The 20,936-nt window shown below is 42.1% G+C and overlaps 1 protein-coding gene across 8 annotated transcripts in view; it reads left to right on the top strand.

The window, feature by feature from the left end:
- Window positions 1-20,936, top strand: part of Trpgamma (Transient receptor potential cation channel gamma) — a 63,782-nt gene that overhangs the window by 40,981 nt on the left and 1,865 nt on the right. For 5 of the 8 annotated variants that reach the window (XM_070665068.1, XM_070665070.1, XM_070665069.1 and 2 more), the window contains 16 exons: window positions 1,647-1,936; window positions 7,113-7,243; window positions 8,635-8,875; window positions 9,982-10,130; window positions 10,995-11,190; window positions 13,240-13,410; window positions 13,849-14,083; window positions 15,306-15,426; window positions 16,199-16,486; window positions 16,907-17,040; window positions 17,127-17,259; window positions 17,509-17,704; window positions 18,036-18,230; window positions 18,773-18,998; window positions 19,778-20,155; window positions 20,302-20,811. In XM_070665068.1, coding sequence (XP_070521169.1) covers window positions 1,647-1,936; window positions 7,113-7,243; window positions 8,635-8,875; window positions 9,982-10,130; window positions 10,995-11,190; window positions 13,240-13,410; window positions 13,849-14,083; window positions 15,306-15,426; window positions 16,199-16,486; window positions 16,907-17,040; window positions 17,127-17,259; window positions 17,509-17,704; window positions 18,036-18,230; window positions 18,773-18,998; window positions 19,778-20,155; window positions 20,302-20,811 — 3,594 coding nt within the window. The remainder of the gene's footprint in view (window positions 1-1,646; window positions 1,937-7,112; window positions 7,244-8,634; window positions 8,876-9,981; window positions 10,131-10,994; window positions 11,191-13,239; window positions 13,411-13,848; window positions 14,084-15,305; window positions 15,427-16,198; window positions 16,487-16,906; window positions 17,041-17,126; window positions 17,260-17,508; window positions 17,705-18,035; window positions 18,231-18,772; window positions 18,999-19,777; window positions 20,156-20,301; window positions 20,812-20,936) is intronic. The other 3 variants (XM_070665065.1, XM_070665064.1, XM_070665067.1) reach the window with 3 other exon arrangements.

A 20,936-nucleotide genomic window follows, 5' to 3' on the forward strand; every position in this document is an offset into this window, starting at 1 on the left:
CTCGCTCGTCAAATCGTACTCATTAATCGCGATGGTACTTATTACTTTCGGTATCGTTCCGCTGAATCTGATAGTTGCTTGCCTGAATTTACGAGCAAGCTGTCATGCAGCTTTACTGCTCAATAAATAGCGCGAGTCATTTTTCGCGAGTGCGAGCAAGCGGTGCACGGATTATTTCTCTGCGGATTAATCGATGCGTGTCGATTCGGCGAGATAAACCGTTTTACAATCACCCAAACCTCGAGCGGCTGTGATTCGCATATTAAAATCAATTTGCAAAATATTTGCCGGGACAGTAATGAAATTATTCATAAAATTGTATTTCGATGTACAGTTTTAATTTTTAAAACGTAATAATAAAACAAATGTAAATTTTTTTTTCGTCAAAAAAAAAAAGAATAAATAAAAGCGAAGGCAGACCAGATCATTTTTAGAAAATTTTTGATATTGCCGATATTAAAAGTTATTAAAAATAATTTCGCGACTTTGCGGTACGATTTTTGTCGGTATCTCTTTTCAATGTACTCACGACTTGATGCGAAAATAGGCTTTTTTTTTCCTTTCTATTTTCATTTGCACTATTTAAAAAACTGACGCTTTATTTTGCGAAACATATATTTTTTTTACGCCGGACCGCGGTTTGCGCAGTTCTAGCAGCGGCGAGAGCGCAAACGGCACGCTGCAGGAAACAGCTGGCAAACATAATTTACATAGTTTATAATTGACGCGAGGAAAACCCGGCGTGCAGACATCGCGTGGATGATACGTGATGAAAGGCCGTAAACATAGAGCCTGGTTTTACAGCCTGTCGGCATAATCGCGGTATTAACGCACCTTCAAATTCCATTGTCGCATCGGGGAGGGATTGCCCGACCTGCCTGACGTTAATTACCGTTGACTGTACCCATTAAACTTTCGCTTTAAGCCCGGTGATGTAAAATATCAGCGACGTTACCAGCGCCGGCATTACTGTGCGTCGATTGCACTGTGCTTTGAATTACATGACGATGTATACTCGCCCCGTAAAGGGGCAACACGTAGTGGGCAATGTACGCGCAGCTTTTTTTACAGTGCGGCTAATAAAAGAGAGTGCGTTCCCCGATCCATCATTTCTTTGAATAGTTCATCGGGGACAGTCTTGCGTCGTCCATCGTGGGGCTGTTTCGCCAGTGAATTTCTCGCGCAATAGGTATTTGCATGATTGACGAAGTGCCCTGAACTTTCCGTACAAACAGAAAATAAAATTCCAACAAAGATTTATTCGCTAAATTGCACTCGCAACTTAATTAATAAAATAGATTACTTCCTATTTAATTAAGCTCCAATTAACCAAAGTCTTCAATAACTTATGCGTAGTATTTATTACTCGGTATTCTTTAAGTTTAAAGTTTTGCAAAAGCACGGCTCATTTTTTCTTTCTTTCTTTTTTAATTAAGTATATTTTTATGCGAAACATTTTTTAAATCACCGAATACATTTAGTTAAAAAAATTTTATTATATTCTTGAATTTAATTTACAATTTAAACGATTGACAATGTTTTATAAAAATTATAGTGTACAATCACGAAATGATTTCTGCATTGTTTCGAACCTGAAGTGCTTATCGAAATTTTTTTTTAATCGTTCTGGCTTCGTTTGATTTCAGAAACCACGTACGAAGATGAGGAGCATTTCGCCAGGGGCAGCAGAACCCCTGGTGAAGATATTGTCGGTGAAGAAGACGACGGTCAAGGCAGAAGTAGCACGAACAACTTTCCCTTGAGAATGGCGTCCGACACAACGAGGGGTCGAATCACTAGCGTTGCCGGCAGCTTCCTGCGAGGCTCCGCCGGGCAGCACGTGAACTTCGACCCCGAGGCGCCTCCACTGCCGCAGGCACATATGGTACAGACGACCAGTCTGCTGGAACGGCCGGAAATTGACAAGAAAGTCAAGGTAAGGAACAAGTGTAAAATTACCGTCCATTTCGAGGCGCGCTAACTGAATCACTTACTTCCTTTTTTACGTTTACGAAGTAACGTGGCGTTCCATCGCGGAGGCATTTAAGATTGTATTACATCTAATTAGGTTTCAGCATTTAATTAAGCGAAATTAATTTTTAATATAATCGGCATTCTCGTGTTTCTTCTCTCACAAACGGATCTCCGTACTTTATTAAGCTAGACCCTCTCCCTCCTTCTTTATTTGAATGTCTTTGATTTATTATTTTCCTCGCTAATTTTACTCTTCTCGGAATAATAAATACCGGAGTGAGATAACAATTGTACCGTTACCAATTTAAAACGATTCCGACGGTAATGATGTACCGAGGAGAAAAGGTTATCGGGTCGTAGGTTCCCGAGGGCTGGAAATAAGTCGAGGGCGCCGGCTGCGGTTTCCGTCTGCATAAATTCTCCTCTCCGTCGCAGCGGGGAACTACAACTCGAGTTTGACGAGCGGCAAAAGAAACGGAAGTAAAAACAGAAAGGGCGGTAGCCGATAACGACGTTCCGATGCCGATCCAATTTGTGCGCGACTTGAGAATTACGGCGGAGCGAGAAAGAGCCGGGGGAAGAAGAAGGAAAAAAAGAAAAAGGAAAAAAAAAAGAAAAAAAAAGAAGGAAAAGGCGACCCTTCTTCTTCCACCGTTCTTTTATTGAATCTCACCGGATGTTGGCCGCGATAGCGATTTGCCTTGTCTCTCCTCGATTCGCTGTCACCCGCGTAGGTCGACTGGGTGGAACAAAGTGTCCCAGCAGGTGCCAGCCGGGTCAAGTTAGATTAAACCTTAATGCTGTTTCGATAAGCAAGTTTAATGCGGAAGACGGGCACGATAAACCCGGCGAGATTATTTTTACATAGAGCTCGAAGATTGGCAGAGATGCTTAATATCGGGGCCCGTTATATACCGCGCGACTGATCGATGGCGCAGACATTTAACCTTTGAATAAGGCCAAACCCCTCTCGGCCGAATTTCTCGCTCGCTCCGTTAGCCGCTGCATTATTTAACGGCCAGGCGGGTCTGCAAATAGCTCTGGTTTTCACGTCGCTTTCAGTGATGCGGTTATGGATATTTAATTGTATCATCTCACGTTGAGTAGAAAAACGTTTTAAAAAACGGCGGTGAAAGGCAACGGAGATAGCCTCGTACCTTTTCGACTGGACTGCCGCTTAGGAGAACTTTGTTCCTCACCCGTTTCGTACTTTTAGTCGCAGACACTCGCCGTGATATATGAGACAGATACACGCGCGCATTTTCGGATGTTCATGCCGAGTAGTGGATTCGCTCGTTTTTATCGTTCTGTAAAATGTCAAGTAGGTTGAGTTTCTTAAAAGGATAAAAACGCCGGGCGAAAGCCGTTGATCTTTCGGCTGTGCGTCTCCGAGATCGAGATCGCCGCCCAGGATTGCACTCCCACGTCGCTTTGCCATCGCAGCACGCACTTTGCACGCGCCATGAAACACGCATTTAATCTATTTAGCGATGAAAAGCTACGTGGAGAGAGAGAGAGAGAGGGTAAGCGGGTCGCTTTCATCTTTTAGTGCCTCGTAAATGTCCTCGAGTGAGATCACACAGCAAAACCGCAGCCGCTGAATTTCTGGTGTATTACGTGACCGAATTTTGTGTCCATTTTCATTATTTAGTCTTCAATAGCTACAATTTTCTACAGTTTCTTTAAAAATAATTACAATCATTTCAATTTTAATTATTCGCATTACTCTAAAAAGAAAGAAAAAAAAAAAAAATAAATTTATCTGAATTTTATGTTAAAATTATACGTGAAATTTATTCTTGCTTTCGCGTACGTTTTTGAAATAGTAAAGACAATGGAGTTGGTCCACAATGGATTGCTCATTGTGCATAGAAGATCGTAGAAATATAATATATCACTATAGAGAGCGAGCGTATATCATCGATGCCGGTGCAGGCCGTCACGAATGCGAGGCGCGAATAGTAGATACAGACAGTTTAGTCAGACACAGAGACAGACAGTGGTTGCAGACTGCATGCGGAGGCAGGGCATATGGAGACAAGTCGAGTGCTGGGACACGGTAGAAACGCAATCCGAATAGAGATAGGGTGCAGTCAGCTAAATAGACGTTAAAGACGGTAAATACAGTCTGCGCGAGGTGTGCGCGATATTTATTTCAGAGCTTTAAAATATTCTTTGCAGTTAAAATACAATTAATCAAACACGCGCCGTGAAAAGGAGAATTTTAGCGGGCGCACGCGAGTCTTGGGTTTTATTATTTACACAATCTGAATTTTAACCGGGTACTTTCAAACGGAATAAACGCGTACGCTCTTGATTGCTGTGATTGTAAAATTTATGGCATCGAATTCTGGGGCCGGTGGGATACGTCTCGAGCCGAATGATTTCTTAATAAGTTGGATTTATAAGCCACGCTAAGTGTCTGGCTTGCCAAGAATACGCCACGCTGGGACACGAAATCCTTTCCGGTGTTTCGCGTAACGAAGGCATTGAGGCGAAGCATTTAATCCACGACGGCGGAGTGAAATGCCAACGGTTGACGCGTTCCTGCGTTTTCTTCCCGGATGGATTTAATCCTGTTTGTAAAACCATCTCGTCGAAATCAACTTTTCGTTGGAGGAAAAGGAAAAAAAATCTCGGTAAAGAAATCCTTTTCGTGAGATCTCCCGCGAGCGATGGTTGTGAACCATTCTGCCATGGGGATTCGCATTGTCTTACGAAAACAGACGTCTCGGAAAAATAGCGATGAGGGATCTTTTCGTAAAGTGAAAATCAATATCCGAGATTGAGGGCGTCGATACGATTCACGCGCGAGACGCGAAATTTGCTCTTCCTCCGTGTACTCCGAGTCCCCTCTAATATTTTTGCGACAGAACACGGTAAAATTCAACAGCACTTTAGAGGCTTTGAAAAAGATTCGGAAGCTGCAAAAAGCTGCGCCTTTGAAGCGCGCTTTTAGGGAACGTGTTTAATTTAAAGCAAAGAAAACGTAAAAAAAAAAAATAAAAATAAAATAAAATAAAATAAAATAGATTTAAAAATAATTTTGATAAATAAGACCGAATTACGCGTTTTTAGAACCGTATGAACGTAAACCGTGGTTTTATTTGACGGAAGTCAAGAAGAAGCCGTGCAAGCAGACGCGAAAGCAGACGCGAGTAAGATTCCAACGCGACGACGCACTCGAGATACTAGAATATAATACTGCGAAGGCCGACATTGACAACGAGTGTGTACTAGGGGCGCACCTTAATTGTCAAACCGGCGCACCCTCGACAAACACCGTCTATCATACACATGCTTTACGGCCCGCTATGGCCCGCGCGACCCTTTTTTCTTTTTTTTTTTGCCACAGCGGTTACGCGTTCGTCTCCTAAAAGTGGATTCCGATCAAGGTGAAGCTTCCTCCTCTGTCCCGATGCGAAATACCCACGTAGGTTCTTGGGTCAAGATTTGCGTTCAACTCGCGAGCGCGTCTGCGACACGTCGCGCACGTGTCCAACATTTACGGATCGATTTCGCGCAACATAATACAGACGGTATCTCGGCCCGAGCGACAGATATCACGACGTCTGAATTTGTTGCGATGGGGGAATGCTCGTATCTGCGTACGCGCGATGTGTTACAATAACTTTCAATAATCGATAATAAAACCGTTAATTCACGTCCCGATATATTTGCCCGGTGTTCCTCCCCAGTCTCCGTTTATGACGATGTAAAATTGACTGCGCGTCGTACGTGCAAACAATATAGGCGATACGACAATTAAAATGCACGGCTAAGCACATTTTATGTTTACGAGCTTTATACGAGAATTACGATCAAACGAAATTCATACTCCAGCGATGGAACGTAATTTGTACGCTCGGCGATAATTTGGTTTACGTTTTCGCAATAAAGTGCTCAGCCGTTTCTCTCTTTTTTCGCTCCGCGGGGTAATTTCGATGTAACTTCGAGCCATTCTAAATAATTTTTCGCACCCGGTAACTCAACAGCCCAATAAATTGGCATTAACGAGATGAATCTTTAGATGGGAAATAATAATGCGCTGCCGATTCAATTTCAAACTTTACATCGGCAGGGCGTTAATTTATAACGTTTGACTGTAACTGTATAATATCACGCTCGGTGCTTTAAAATAATAATTGTGAAAAGGGAATCTCGCTCGATCTTTCATTAAAACAGCTGAGCAATTAAACATCTGGGGGAGGGGAGGAGGGGGATCCATAGATCAAAGAGACCGATCAATTGCCGTGCGAGGCACGCGCAGAATGCAACGTTACGCTGCATTCCTCGAGCGCAGTTATGAGGGACTACAATTGATCCTCGGAACCCCGGGTACATTTCACCTCGTTAACTGCTCTTGCACACGAACGCATACGCTCGCTCCAGATTCGGTATGCAACTTCCGCGTGAGCGCCGCGCAAAATCACGTAGCGAGTGTTGGATCGTGCGCGACCGCTGCAATGACAGCGGGAAACGAGAAACCTGGGTGCCACTAAGCCGGCAAAATATACGCAACCTAATGCGCATTTTGACGCGAGCGGCGTGACAATGGCGCGTATTGTTAAAACGCGAGGGAAAAACATTTAGAGACACGGGCCGAGAGACCGCGAAAGAAACGCCGGAAGAAGACGTAACACGCGGCGAGAGAAAATACGACTTCGTGTAGGCGGAGGCTACGGAAATTACGTTTTTAGAAACGCTGTTTGTCTTCCAGAGGAACTCCCGGCGAAATTTGCATTAAACAATACGCCGGTGCCGTACCGCTCTTAATATATCTCGTAAAAGAAACATTTATTAACCACCGGATTTAGGTGTTTATATGGTACAAGAGCCGCGCGCAAATGTAACACGTGCAGACTAGTGTAAGAGGCAAAATTCACCGATCATAATTCCGTATATGTATAACGGTGAATACCAAATGTTCTATTTGGTATAAACGGCGGTTACCTGCCAGCGCGAGCGACGATATAAATACACCTGTTTTCGCGAGACGAGTCGAGTCTTAAACACAATACCGGTTATAGAAGACAATCTAAAAAACGTGTACGCGTTTGTTCGTGTTGAATCCCTCGTTTTATTTAATTATTCCAACCATCCTACATTAGTAACGTGAAATTTTTTGTATTTTATAGAGGCATAGCATACACGGCATGATGGAGGAAGAAAACGTCGTGAGACCTCATCAGGAAATGGCCAGCCTGTCGCTTCAAGAGAAGAAATATCTTCTCGCCGTCGAGCGAGGAGACGTGGCTTCCGTTAGAAGGTCAGTTGAAATTTATGGCTATAAATTTATAGATATAGTTGGCCCTTTTATTGATGCTGGAGGAATGCACGGGAAAAATAGTAATAATAAAAAAAGGGGGAAAAAAAAGAAACTTCCTTTTCTCGCTTAATCAGACGTACTTTATTTTCAACGCTAATTTTATTCAGCGCCGATACGCGCCGTAGAATTTTTATGACGTAAAACCTTTCCGAGCAAATATGTCGCCTTTTGATAGTCCGAGGATATTGCGTATGTACGTAGTGGAATAAAGGTAGAAAAGAGAAGAAAATATCTTTACATATAAAATATTTATTTAAGCAGAGAAACAGCATATTTATGCACGAGTACGATACATGAGTTTCATCTTGTTTGAATTTTTTTTTTTCCTCCCCATACACGTGTAGCCTTAAATCGTGTACACGTGCACCTTTACCAACCTCTCCGTCTCTTCGTTCTTCCGTTTTCGTTGCGAAAGACTGCGATTACGATGTGTTATCCTAATAGAACTGTTATAAAAATACGCGGACACGTGCCCATACGTGTGCACGTGCTGGCAAAGACGGATAATTGTGCCGAGGATTCATAGGATTCGTCGTGCGAGCAAGTACTCTGAAAGAAAAAGAAACTTCTCTTATAAAATAAAAAATAAAAAAATTAAATTAAAAAGTACAAGTTAATAGCAATAAACTTTTTTCAAAGAAGTTAATTGCGTTGCAACGTTAGGTGAAAATTTTATTTTACTTAAACTAACTAGGACAAATCTTGTTACAGTTTGTAACGATGATTTAACTTTAGCCCTCGTGTTCTGGAATTTTTTTTTTAATTTCTCATTAATTAGTTTAGTCTACGATACTGCTAAGAATATGTCTGTTTGCGATTTTACATTCCGGCATGAGCTCGAGCGAGTCGTGTTCGCAGTACATGATCTTGTAATTATCTTGGAGCTTGCTCGCGCGATTTTGAAACTCAGGAATTCCCTCTGCTATGCTTCTCATGTTAGCCTAATTGAAACTGATTGCTATCTATGATTAACTTCTCACTTTCGCGAAATTTCTTCGTTATAACTTAACATCTCTATTCTATATGAGTTTTGACAAAATTATTACCAAGTAAATGTACAGAATTTTTTTTTTTTTACCCGTTTGGATTGCAATATAATTTTTTTTTTTTTTTACGAAAACGTCAAAGCATAATTTATTACGAAATTAGATATCGCTTTAACGACGTTTGATATTATTCAGAAAAATTATTCCTTTAGCCCAGAGTTTTCCGTGAGTATTGCTGAAAAGATATCCGGTAGTTTCGGGATTTTCTGTTTACGTGTTCCGTTTGCACCTACGAATCCTAAATGGCAGTTCATCAATCTTCTGAATACTCTCCTGTCATTGCAGAATGCTCCAAAAAGCCCACGAGGCCGACATTAACATTAACTGTGTGGATCCTCTCGGACGATCAGCCCTCCTCATGGCAATCGATAATGAAAATCTAGAGATGGTCGAGCTTTTAATAGAGCACAAGGTCGATACGAAGGATGCTCTCCTTCACGCTATCTCCGAGGAATTCGTCGAGGCAGTCGAAGTCCTTCTAGAGCATGAGGAGACCCTTCATAAAAATGGCGACCCACATGTAAATGTCTGCATCACATCTTTTACATCTACATAAGAATGAGAGAAAGAGAATATTACGTATAATTACATTACATATAATTACGTTAATCAGTTTTATTAAAGATTTCATTAAAATTAAAAAAAATTTTACAATCATTTTCATGTAAATTATTTTACTCATTCAGTTCTCTAATGAGTAACACTTCATTATGCGATACTAATTAATTACCGGGAGTATTTTTTGAATATACAAATTCTATATTACTCCGATTTTATGTCTTACTTTTGAAACACATATATGGAATATACTCATATTCTCTCTCTATTTTTATGATCAAATTTTATGTCGCGTCGTGCTGTAACTATAATAATATCAACCGGCGCAAGTGTTACTCGCGGAAATAAAATGTATATAGTTAAAAGTTGATTGAAGGACCGTAAATCGATTACACCGTCGTCTCGAACGTTTCACGAGAGCGGGTTTTTCTATATTTCACTCCGCGATCAAGTGGGTCTCTGCCTCTCCGCGAAGGCGATTTCGTCAAAGTATATCAGAGACGCTTACGGACGGCAATGAGAAAACCGGGCATCCGGGAACGAGGCAATAGGAAGAAAGTAAAAGAATACGAAATTTCGAACAGAGCTCTAATCGGCTTTAGTAAGAAATCAGCTTACGCAGAACTTCAACGGAATGATATCCGAGGTCCGAAAGCGCCGAACGAATTCATTATATGGGAGGAATTGGTTCCCCGTGAAGAAAGGGGCTACCACCCGTGACGATGACTGATTAAGCCGATCACGCTGATACAATGGCAGCGTGAGTCTGCGCCAAGAGATTATTTGTCGATTGCTTACGCGAGAAGAATATTCTTTACTCGATCGACTTATTGCGTTATTACGTTATTTTATTGTCGCGTTATCATCGGCGTCGTTTCATTTATCAAAAGCTCGTTACAATTGAGAACCAGGCGTACGTATCCGAACGTAGGTCGAATGGTGACTGGAAAAAGTAATTTGCAAATGATAATTTTTAAGTCGGGGAAATTAAATGAAATATTACCCGAGCATGCGTAAGACTGTCGAGCGACAGGATATTACGAAAGTAATGACTTGCGATTCAACTTTTTCTAGAGCTGGGAGGCTTTACCTCCTGATACGGCCACGTTCACGCCCGACATCACACCGTTGATCCTGTCGGCCCACAGAGACAACTACGAAATTATAAAGATCCTTCTGGATCGTGGATCCACTCTGCCGATGCCGCACGACGTTCGCTGCGGGTAAGATCTCGAAAACTCATTAATCACTTTTACGATCGTGGAGTAAAGATTAAGGGACTTCCGCGTTCAGCGAAAAAAATTTATTTAAAATTTTTTATTATAAATTATAATTTACGTTGTACACTAATTTTTTTTTCTTTCTTTTTGTTTCTTTTTTAAATAACTATTTAATCTCTGAATAAGTGTTTGAGAAGCGTCAGGTCGTTGATGCGCTGAAAGCGCTTTTTGGGAGTAATTAATTTCCTCGGCAGGTTTATTATCTTTATTCCTTTGTGCGGACGCGACAAAAACTAATTAAATTAAGCCAGCGTGCACAAACACGCGTTACTATCTCCAGTCTTTACGACATAATTTGTGGTACTTAGATTAAAATTTCAGATACTATTAGAAGAATTTTATATTACACGAAAACGATATTATTTGCTTGGCTACTTGTATATTGGGAAGAATAGGTTTACACGGGAGGCAAATTTAAACAACAATATTTTTCGTTGGAATTTCGCGTGAAGAGGTGCCATTTTTCGGACAAAAGCTATACCGAGTGCAGAGTATTTGCATTCATCACTTATGGCGCGTAGCTTTTATTCGCGAAATACCGTTCTTTTGAAATTTATACGAAAAATATTATTTAAAGCCATTTTGTTCTGTACATTTAAAACTATTTGTTTGATTCATACTTGGAGACATAAAAAGATGCATGGACCAAGTTTTTTACGGTTTGGAATTTTCTTCATTGCGAAGTGGCCGAATTTCAGTTGCGCACGGAAAATGATTTAATTTAAAAAACATGCACGTTGTTCTGGTAAAAAAAAAAAAAAAAAATAGTAAGCCGCGTTCATCCCAGCTATTTGTTATTTGTTCCAGATGCGACGAATGCGTAACATCACGAATGGAAGATTCCCTGAGGCATTCGAGGAGCCGAATAAACGCCTATCGGGCGTTGGCGTCGCCGTCCTTGATAGCACTGTCGTCTAAGGATCCCATTCTGACTGCGTTCGAGCTCTCATGGGAACTTCGACGACTCTCGTTCTTGGAACACGAATTCAAGTGCGAGTATCAGGTAAGAAATTGATGTTACCATATATTATTCGTGAAAAATATAGTTTTATCTACCATGCGCAATGTCTGATGTCAAAGGTTTCAATTTTACCTTTGCAATACTTTGCGATACCTGCGCCAAATGACGTGCTCGATTTATAAAATATGCTTTGATAAAACGTTTGCTGTAAAATACTTACGGACGCAGAAAGAAAATTGAAAAATAAATTTGTAAAATAACATTACGCACGAAAGGACAGTAAAGTCCCTTGCATCTTCGAAATCTCGTCACATGGCTCGTTCGCTTTTCAAGTGGATGAAGGCATTTGCTTTTTTTTTTTTTTTTTTTTTTTTTTAACGCAATCTTTCCTTTCTATAACAATATTTCCCTTTCGCGGAAACAAATTTATCTCGGTTAGCGGGCCACGGCAGTTAACACGTGTTTTCCTTAATTTAGCGGTCTTGCAGATGTACGTCCGTGCTTTCCTTTCCGTCTCTTTTAGCTTTCGAGCTTAGTTCAAGCGTGTTCTGCGAGTTATATGCTAGCTTTTCTCTCTCTCTCTCTCTCTCTCTCTCTCTCTCTCTCTCTCTCGTTTCTTCTCGGTGCTTAAGTGGCGAAAGTTTATAAGTGCTCACCACGCTCGAACTACTTTTGATTTATACACACATAAATCGCACTTCACAATAGCAATACACCAAACAAGTGGCGTTATCAGGTTATTTTACAGGTTTCCTGCCACGCCCTTTGTTCTCCCTTTCAACCTCGTCAACGTTCCGGTTTCCTCCTGAGCCCTTCTCGTACCCTTTCGACGTCGTCATCGACCGCGTTTCTTCGACCCCTCTTGTTCTTCATTCACCCATTTTTTCTTTGGGAAACGTCCGTCTTTTTGCTTCTATTTTGCCGTTATATCGCTCCCCATCTTTCAAGTGTCGATATAAAGAACAGCTCAATGAAGATGACTTTGAGAGTAAAGTGAATAAAGTTTGATAAATTGCCGGAAGTGCTCCTTCGCTTTTCTTCTATTCTCCCCTTTTTTTTTTTTTTTTTTGTATTTTTTGGTTTTTATGCTCGAAGTTAATTTAATTCGTGGGCTCTTATTTTAACCGTAAATGAACTTCTCACTTGAATATATTAAGCTGCATGTAACTGCAGACCGTACACCACAGAGAAATATATTTCTCGTGTCATAGGAAAATGTTAGGAGACACGTTAAATATATTGCGTATCTTCGTGTCCCGCAAGATAACTTCAGTTTACGGCATCGTTGAGATAGAAGACTCGTAACTTGGCGTTGCAGACAATTTGGAGTAACGGTGGTTTTCTGCAGATAGAAGACGTGTAACCTTACAATCGCGTCTGTTATTCGCTCGGTTATTTCTTGGTTTCTTTTGTATCTCGAATAAATAACTATATAAAAAGAAAAAAAAAAAGACAGAAAGAAATAAAATGAGGAAACTTGAGTGGTTCAATCAGAAGACCAATTTTTTTTTTTTCGAAATCGAAAGCCACCGCGTTTGTGACGCGAAATACTTTATAAAGATAAAGGCCTCGATGCACGTGCCGCATACGTTGCCTGCCGATCGATAATGAAAGTAGATTATAACCGAACGACTTCCCCATTATATTCGCCTTTCTAAGAAGTGGAGTATATAACTTCCTACGGCGATTCACAGTTTATGTCGACTAACAATGCGGGACACATCACGGAAACTGTTATATCCACGTGAGTACGTGACGAGAATTCAATTGGACTCGGCGCAAGATTGGCGAACGATTAGGATAGGATCTCGAGCGCTTGTCGACCTTGCGGGAAGGAAGTTCGATCTGCCGCGGGCTTTGTCAACCGCGCAGAATTCTTTCTCGGCTCGCAATTACCCGACGCGCGGGGCGGCAACGCGGAAAATCAGCTGAATTTCCTTACGGAAACTCGAGAGATCCCGCGATCCGTGGTTGTGTAATTAGAGCAATTGTTTTTAGCGATCTTAATTGTTAAGCCGGGCGCCCTTTTCCTAAGGGCGTATTTTCGAAATTGCATTACAGCGATCGGTAGCAATTTCGTCGTAATTTCAGGAACTCCGAAGACAGTGCCAAGATTTTGCGACCGCATTGCTGGACCACACTAGAAGTTCCTACGAGCTCGAAGTCTTGCTGAATCACGACCCAACGGGACCAGCTTTTGAGCATGGAGAGCGGATGCACCTCAACCGCTTAAAATTGGCCATTAAGCTGAGACAAAAAAAGGTACGACGTAAAGAGTTATCGTACAATTTTTTTTTTTATCATATTCGATATATAATATTAAAACTAGATTTTTATATATTTTAACAATTGACGATCACAAAAATATTTATTTAAATTTTATACAAGCTTAAATATAATTATCGTTTCTTTAGATCGAGTTTATCGTGAAGCGCGCGGGGAAGCATGAGTTAATAAACTTTTAGATAATTATTAATGCAAGTATAATCGAGGTTTGATTAAATAAAGGAACGAAAACGCAGGCGACGTTCGTTAGTGCGTTACGTGCGATAATTAGGGATGACAGTTAGGGAAAGATAGTTTAATAAGATTAGGGAAGATAGTAATTGCAGCCTCTGATGGCACGAGAGGCTGCCCATCTTCTCCTAGTCGTATGACCGGAAACTATCGGTCAATATCGCGTTACCTGGATATTTCCAGTTCGTGGCGCATCCTAACGTGCAGCAGCTACTGGCATCGATTTGGTACGAGGGCTTGCCGGGGTTTCGAAGGAAGAACATGTTCCTCCAGGCGCTTGAGATCGTCAGGATTGGCGTTCTCTTTCCATTTTTCAGCGTAGGATACATCATCGCGCCTCACAGTATGGTCGGCCAAACGATGAGGAAGCCGTTTATCAAGTTCATCTGCCATTCCGCGTCGTATTTCACTTTTCTATGTAAGCACGCATTTATTTCCCACGTGGCAGTTACGTTGCGACATGATTTTTCGTTTAGACAGAATGTTAATTTTGTTGAGTCGAGCCGCGACGAATGGATCTTTACGCGCTTAAGGCACGCAAAACGTTTCGATGACAGGGTCAGTCGTTTCGCACTCGGGGCGATTTCGTGTCACACTTTAAATCTAATCACTTCTGGCACGACATCCGGCCGTAACCTGGCTATTTCCTAGATTGTTCGGGCACACTTGATCAGCGCGACCTAAATATCCTGCACACTCCGGAAATATCGGTGGCACCGTTGAATCAGCTTGATGCTTACCTCTCATTCTTACAAACAATTTCTCCTTCCGGTTTCCAATTACGATTGGGTGAAATATATAGCGTACGTTGCCGAAGTCGATACGCGAAATCGCGTCAAGTGATCGTCCCGCGTTATCGTAATTATCGTCCGTAACACGTCATTCGTTATTAAATTTTTTCTTAGAGCATCTGTAACAAATATAATTTTATAAAAAGATTATTTTAATGACACGCAACGTTATCAGAAAAAAAAAAGAAACAAGACTATTTCATAAACCGAACGTTTCGGAATCCGGAATTTCGTGTGGAACGACCCAATAATTTCCACATATTTGCGATATCCAATATGACTCACACGGCCGCGTAAGTGTTCAGGAAGGAGAGACACACACTCGGAACAGCGTTTCCTATGGCGTATTTAACTTCGCGGCACGTTAGCAGATTAAACATCCACGTGGCAAACGTCAAACAGTTTACAAATACCTTTCGGTGCCGCCACCAATAATAGTCGTACATTAACGCGCGGAATTCAGGTGGTTGAGAAGCATTACTATCCTGAGATTAATTGCTCGCCCGCCACAAGCGATACATCTTCGGCTTGGCTATTCATCACCCTCCGATGTGATAACGCCGCAACAGGACCAAGTTTATTAGATGAATTAATGCAGATGTAAAATATAGATATCTCTCTTTTCGCCGGAGAAATTAAAAAAATAAAAAAGAAAAAAAAAAATTTATTCATTATCGCGGCTCTTCTAACGTTAAACGCTTGAGATATTAATTCGCGAATAAAATCTCCGCTGAAATAAATTCTATCTCGACGGAATCAAGTCGCACGATCAGTTACGACTCCACGTTCGAATTACCGAGTGTTCTGAATTTTTAACGATGATGAATGCACATAATTTTCCCTGCGCAGTCATGTTAATTCTGGCTAGTCAGCGGATAGAGAGCGTGATCGGTAATTGGATGGGGCACGAAGTCGACGAGCACGAACCAGCCCCGACGAAAAGAGGTGCCGCGCCAACGATCGTGGAATGGTAAGACTCCTTTCAGCTTCGCGCACGCGTTCGGCGTGTTATTATTTCTGAATTTGATACATTTTATAATTCCGCTGACGAGCAACGTGGGGATTCGGGAGCAATTTTACGAGCAATTTTGATAGAAAATTGTAGAAGCGAAAAAAGAATACGTAAATAAGAGAGAAGAAAAGTAAAGGGAAAAGAAAAGCTTGGCGAAATCCATGTAATATCTACCGGCTTATGGCACTCTCCGCTCGTGCGGAAGGCTGTAATATAGAACGTAGAAGCGTTACACACACAGTAAGTCGGTGGTAAACGAGATAAACCCTAGAGACGAGCGTGCAATCTCGAAGGAATCTTTTTTTTTTTTTTTTTCTTTTTCTTTCCTTCACGATGACGAGATCGAAACGAGGTGATCAAAATCTGTCATATTGCAAATTTATATTCGTCTCGGCGCCCAGATTGATTTCGCGTTTATTTTGACATGTCATTAATAAGATGTCACTAGAAGTCTACTTTTTCTCATGCCGCTAAGTCAATAAGTAAAGGCGCGAGCAATTATAATAGCAAAAGAGTGAAAGAAATAAGAGAAAAAAAAAAAAAATTTTTTAAAAAGAAAAAATAGAGAAGAATGATGAAGGTAGCGAAGTGCTAATTTCAATGAATAAATTTAAATTCGCGATATCGTTCGAGGCACGGAACTCGGTGGATGAATAAATTATGCGACGTGATCTAAGATGCTACTGTCGTCGAAGGACGTAATTAAATGCGGACGATCGTAACTACGCAGGTTCATATTGGCTTGGGTGTCGGGACTGATTTGGTCGGAGGTGAAACAATTGTGGGACGTGGGTCTGGAGGAGTACGTGAACGATATGTGGAACGTGATCGACTTCGTAACGAACTCGCTGTACGTAGCCACGGTGGCCCTCAGGGTTGTGGCTTACTACAGGGTGCAAAAGGAGAACGAGAACCAGGCACCGGGATCAGTGATCCCAGCACTTCAGCGTGAAGAGTGGGACACTTGGGACCCGATGCTCATCTCCGAGGGTCTCTTCTCCGCCGCCAACATCTTCAGGTAATAAATTGCGAGTGTGTCCGATCGCGCAACCTTCGATCGGCGTACAACGAAGCACGGGATAGGATCCGCGATTACGATAAGCTCCCGGAAACGCGAGGAATCTCTTCTCGCGAACCTTATAAGCGCTACAACCTAAATCTTTTCGTTCACGGTGAGAGATAACGGGGGCGAATTATGATATTTCTCGGTTATGATCGCCAGTCGCGATAACCGAAATTTATGCGGGCGCGTTTAGAACGTGCTTTGAATGTGAATGGCCAGGGCGTCGCTTAAAGTGCAAATGAATCTTTGATTACCGTGAGCCGATGCAGCCGAGCGGTACAAAACGTAAAAGCCGCCTCGGCAAAGTTAACATAGGAAATTACTAACACTTAGGTATCATCCGGATTAAAAGCGGGGAATAATATTGCGTTACAGTTCGCTAAAGCTCGTCTACATATTCTCGGTGAATCCTCATCTCGGCCCGCTGCAAGTTTCCCTGTCGAGGATGGTCATGGACATTATGAAATTCTTCTTCCTCTACGTGCTGGTACTCTTCGCCTTCTCGTGCGGTAAATGAAATAAACGTCGCGCAATAAAATGTACCGCGCGGGGATAAAAATTAATGTAAAAGAAAAAAAATTAATTTTTCTTACAGGACTCAACCAACTTCTCTGGTATTACGCGGACATGGAGAAAAAGCAATGTCCATCGGCGATGCCGTTTTCGGCCAATGTTAGCACCACTAATGCTGACCCGAATGCGTGCACCGTTTGGCGGCGATTCGCAAAGTACGCAATTCCTGTCTCGTTACATAAATATTGTCATTTTATAAAACAAAAATACATAGGACGAATTAATTCAAAAATCTGTCGAAGTAAAAGGAGAGAATATTAAAATTTCTATTGTTTTAGAAACGATGTTTTTAAAGATACATGTTTTATTTAAAATGTTAAAATTTTACATTTGATAATTATTCAGAATTTGTTGCTCCGCGTTATTTATTTTCGACAATGTAACAATGTAAATTTTGTGTGCAGTTTGTTCGAGACCATACAAACGCTCTTCTGGGCGGTTTTCGGCCTGGTGGACCTCGACAGTTTCGAACTGGACGGCATCAAGGTGTTTACCAGATTCTGGGGCATGCTGATGTTCGGTACTTACTCGGTTATTAACATCGTCGTTCTTCTAAATCTCCTGATCGCTATGATGAATCATTCCTATCAACTAATCTCGGTAAGTGCTGCATCTTTAGCGAAAAAAAAAAGAAAAAAAAAACTTTACGCGTACCTTCGTGTACGCGAGATCGTTGACTAATTTAACTTAAAGCGAAGAAAACGATGAAATAAACATTACTTGCGTTAAATGTCGCATTAAATGGATTAATCGCGAGATAAAGGCGACGTTCATTCTCCGCGATAATTAACAAAAGTGCGCGCGAGATATCTTGAAACACCGGAGCGACGTCATACGGAAAATACGGCGGCGGATCGTACCTCGCCGTACTTTTTGCATCTATAATTAGTCGAAACTAATTAGCGGGGTAACTCTCGGTGCTCGTAATTAGGAACGCGCCGACATCGAGTGGAAGTTCGCGAGGAGCAAACTCTGGATCAGCTATTTCGAGGAGGGCGGCACCGCTCCGCCGCCGTTCAACATCATACCGACCCCGAAAAGCGCCTGGTACGTCGCACGATGGGTGTATCGGAAGCTCTGCGGACACAGCAGGGCGGCCAAGAAGGAGCACATGCGAACAATCAGGGTAAGAAAGACAGCCCGCGTACGTTTTCGCGGAGCCAAAATGGCACGGGCCGCCGGTACTTTTATAGGAAAAGTTCCCCGGCGGGGTCGTACGCTCTTCAATTTTCGTACCTCTCAAATTTTTATTGGCCGCGCAAACGCGAAGCGAGAACTGTAGAATAAAATGTCAATGCTAACATGTCACAGGGGATTCGAGAATGCCGGAGGATATTGAAATATTTATTCTATCGTGATGGATGCTTCCTGCAAATTTCTCTGGGGCTTCTTCTGGTCTTCGCTTTTGAATGCAAAAATATTTCTCGGCAATTATTCTTGATCATGCTCATTTATAAATTTATAAATCCGATAATGCTTGACATTGGGCATAAATTCCGGCGTTTCGATATTTTTTGATATTTGATATTTGATATTTGAAGAATCTGGTACGCGAATACGCGACGCAATGTGCCCGACGAATCTGGAGCGTGATATATAAAGCGCGTTTTGGCCTGCACTTTCCAACGTAAACTTTTGAAGGGTCTCGATCTCTGATTCTTGTTACAGCGAAAAGTGAAGCAGGCTTCCGAGCGGGACTTCAGGTATCAAAGTATCATGAGAAATTTGGTAAGACGATACGTCACCGTCGAGCAACGTAAGGCCGAAGGCGAGGGTGTCACGGAAGACGACGTGAACGAAATCAAGCAGGACATCAGTGCATTTCGCTGCGAGCTTATCGAGATACTGAAGAACTCCGGCATGAATACCTCTACCGCGGCGAGCAGCGGTACCGGTAAGTTGAAGCGACGAGTGAGAAGAAGTAAATTGCCCCGCGCATATCCCGCATGAGAAGCATACGATTAAGTTGCACGGCGCTGCTAACGTAAAACTTAAGTGCATGTACGGCTGATACTGATCGCACGTGTAGTCGGTTTCTTAAAAGTAAACGGGGTTACGGTTGAGACAGTACCGTCGCCGAGTTAATCCCGCGGGACAAATATTCGTGACGCGCGGGCGGAAATTAAAATGATTGATCCTTCGTTACGCGGGAAAGGGTAATTAATCTAATTAAGAATTTTACCCGACGACTTTATAGGTATCGCGCCAGTTTAACTCTTCAATTATTCGTAATGAGAAAATGTGTATGAAATAATGTCTTATCCACGACCTGTACAAGTTTTGCATAAATAAATTTTATCGTATCAATCTAACTTATATTTTTTTTTTATTTCTCTCTTTCTCAATTTTATGCCGAGTGTTAGCTTACACAGATTGTTATTAAAAAAGTTTCGCAGCAGGCGTAGGATTTTAGAATGATTTTTGAAAGTACAGCGTAATTCTTTTTCTTCTTATTTATTAACACTAAAAAAAAAAATTAGAAAAATAATTTTATTTATTAATTATTATTATTTTTTTTTACAGTGGTATGTTATGTGTTATAATTATGTGTAGTAACATTAACTTGTCTTCCTGAGTTTTTTTAATTTATTTCTTAGCGTATTTAAGTTTCTTTTAGTTTTTTTTTTAGTAGATCGCTTGAGGCTGCTCGTCGAATTTCTGTTTATCCCCTAGACGGTAGCCTTAAAGAGCTGTCCGTAGGTGCGGGTGGCAAGAAAAACCGCCAGAAAGAGCGGCGGTTAATGAAGGGTTTCAACATTGGGCCACAACCGGGCGGAAGTGGTACCCTGCCGCCCGTGGCGGAATTCATCGCATCCCTTCAGCAAGCACAGCACGAGAATTCCCATCATGACTTATTTGGCTCAACCTTGAGCGGCATATTCGGTCCGGGAACGACACCAAAGAAGAGCCCACACCATACCAGCACTAATAGCGTGCCTGGGCTAGCCAGTGGATCGCGACAAAGCCACACCACTCGAAGTAGCTCCCGGAAGAAACGTTGGGGCACTTTAATTGAAGCTGCAAAAGCCGGAAGGGTCTCTAGATTGATCGGTAAGTTGAAAATTTCCTCGCATTAATATTTCCAACTAATTAATAATTTTTTTTTCTCTCTCTCATTTATTTTAACGAAACGTTTTTTTTTTATTATTACAATTAAATCTTTATAAATAAATGAATATGTCGTTCTTCGTTCTCAGGTAGATCTCGATCGGAGGACTCGGTGTACTCTCCGGCGTCCGAGGACGGCGGCTCGAGATCCGAGGGTTCCTCGGACTCGAAGTCTTCCTTGGAGGGTGCCAGCCACGATGTACAAAGCGTGCAGCATCCCTCGCATCATCACTCGCATTCTCATCACGCGCATCATCACGAGACGCACCACATGTTTACCCACGGCTTGGGCCCGGCTTTGGCCGCTCTGAGAAAGAAGCGCAAGAAGTTCTCCGCCTCGAGATCGTCCACGCCCGCGATGACCAGCAGCACCAACACGAACCCGGCAGATTCGAGCACGACGTCATCGGTTGCCACTGTCCTTGCGGCCAGAATCTCCTCGAAGAAGCAGCTGCAACGTGCCAGTAGCGTTCCGACCCGCGGTCCCGAATTAACGGCACAGTCATCGCTAACGTCATCGCGGCGACACGAAGTGACGCAAAGCCAGCAGCCCAGCCTCGACGTCGCCGAGATCAACGAGCGTATGAACGTGCAGCAAGGTGAGCTGATATTATTACATGGTATATCATTTCGCGGGAGCGTGTAGGATGAAGCAATTACACCGCGCATTATCGCACGTTCAACTATCCGTTCGCAACTCGGTTGGAAGCAATTATTCAAGCTC

Source organism: Cardiocondyla obscurior, linkage group LG13 (assembly GCF_019399895.1).
Source record: "Cardiocondyla obscurior isolate alpha-2009 linkage group LG13, Cobs3.1, whole genome shotgun sequence".
NCBI lineage: Eukaryota > Metazoa > Arthropoda > Insecta > Hymenoptera > Formicidae > Cardiocondyla > Cardiocondyla obscurior.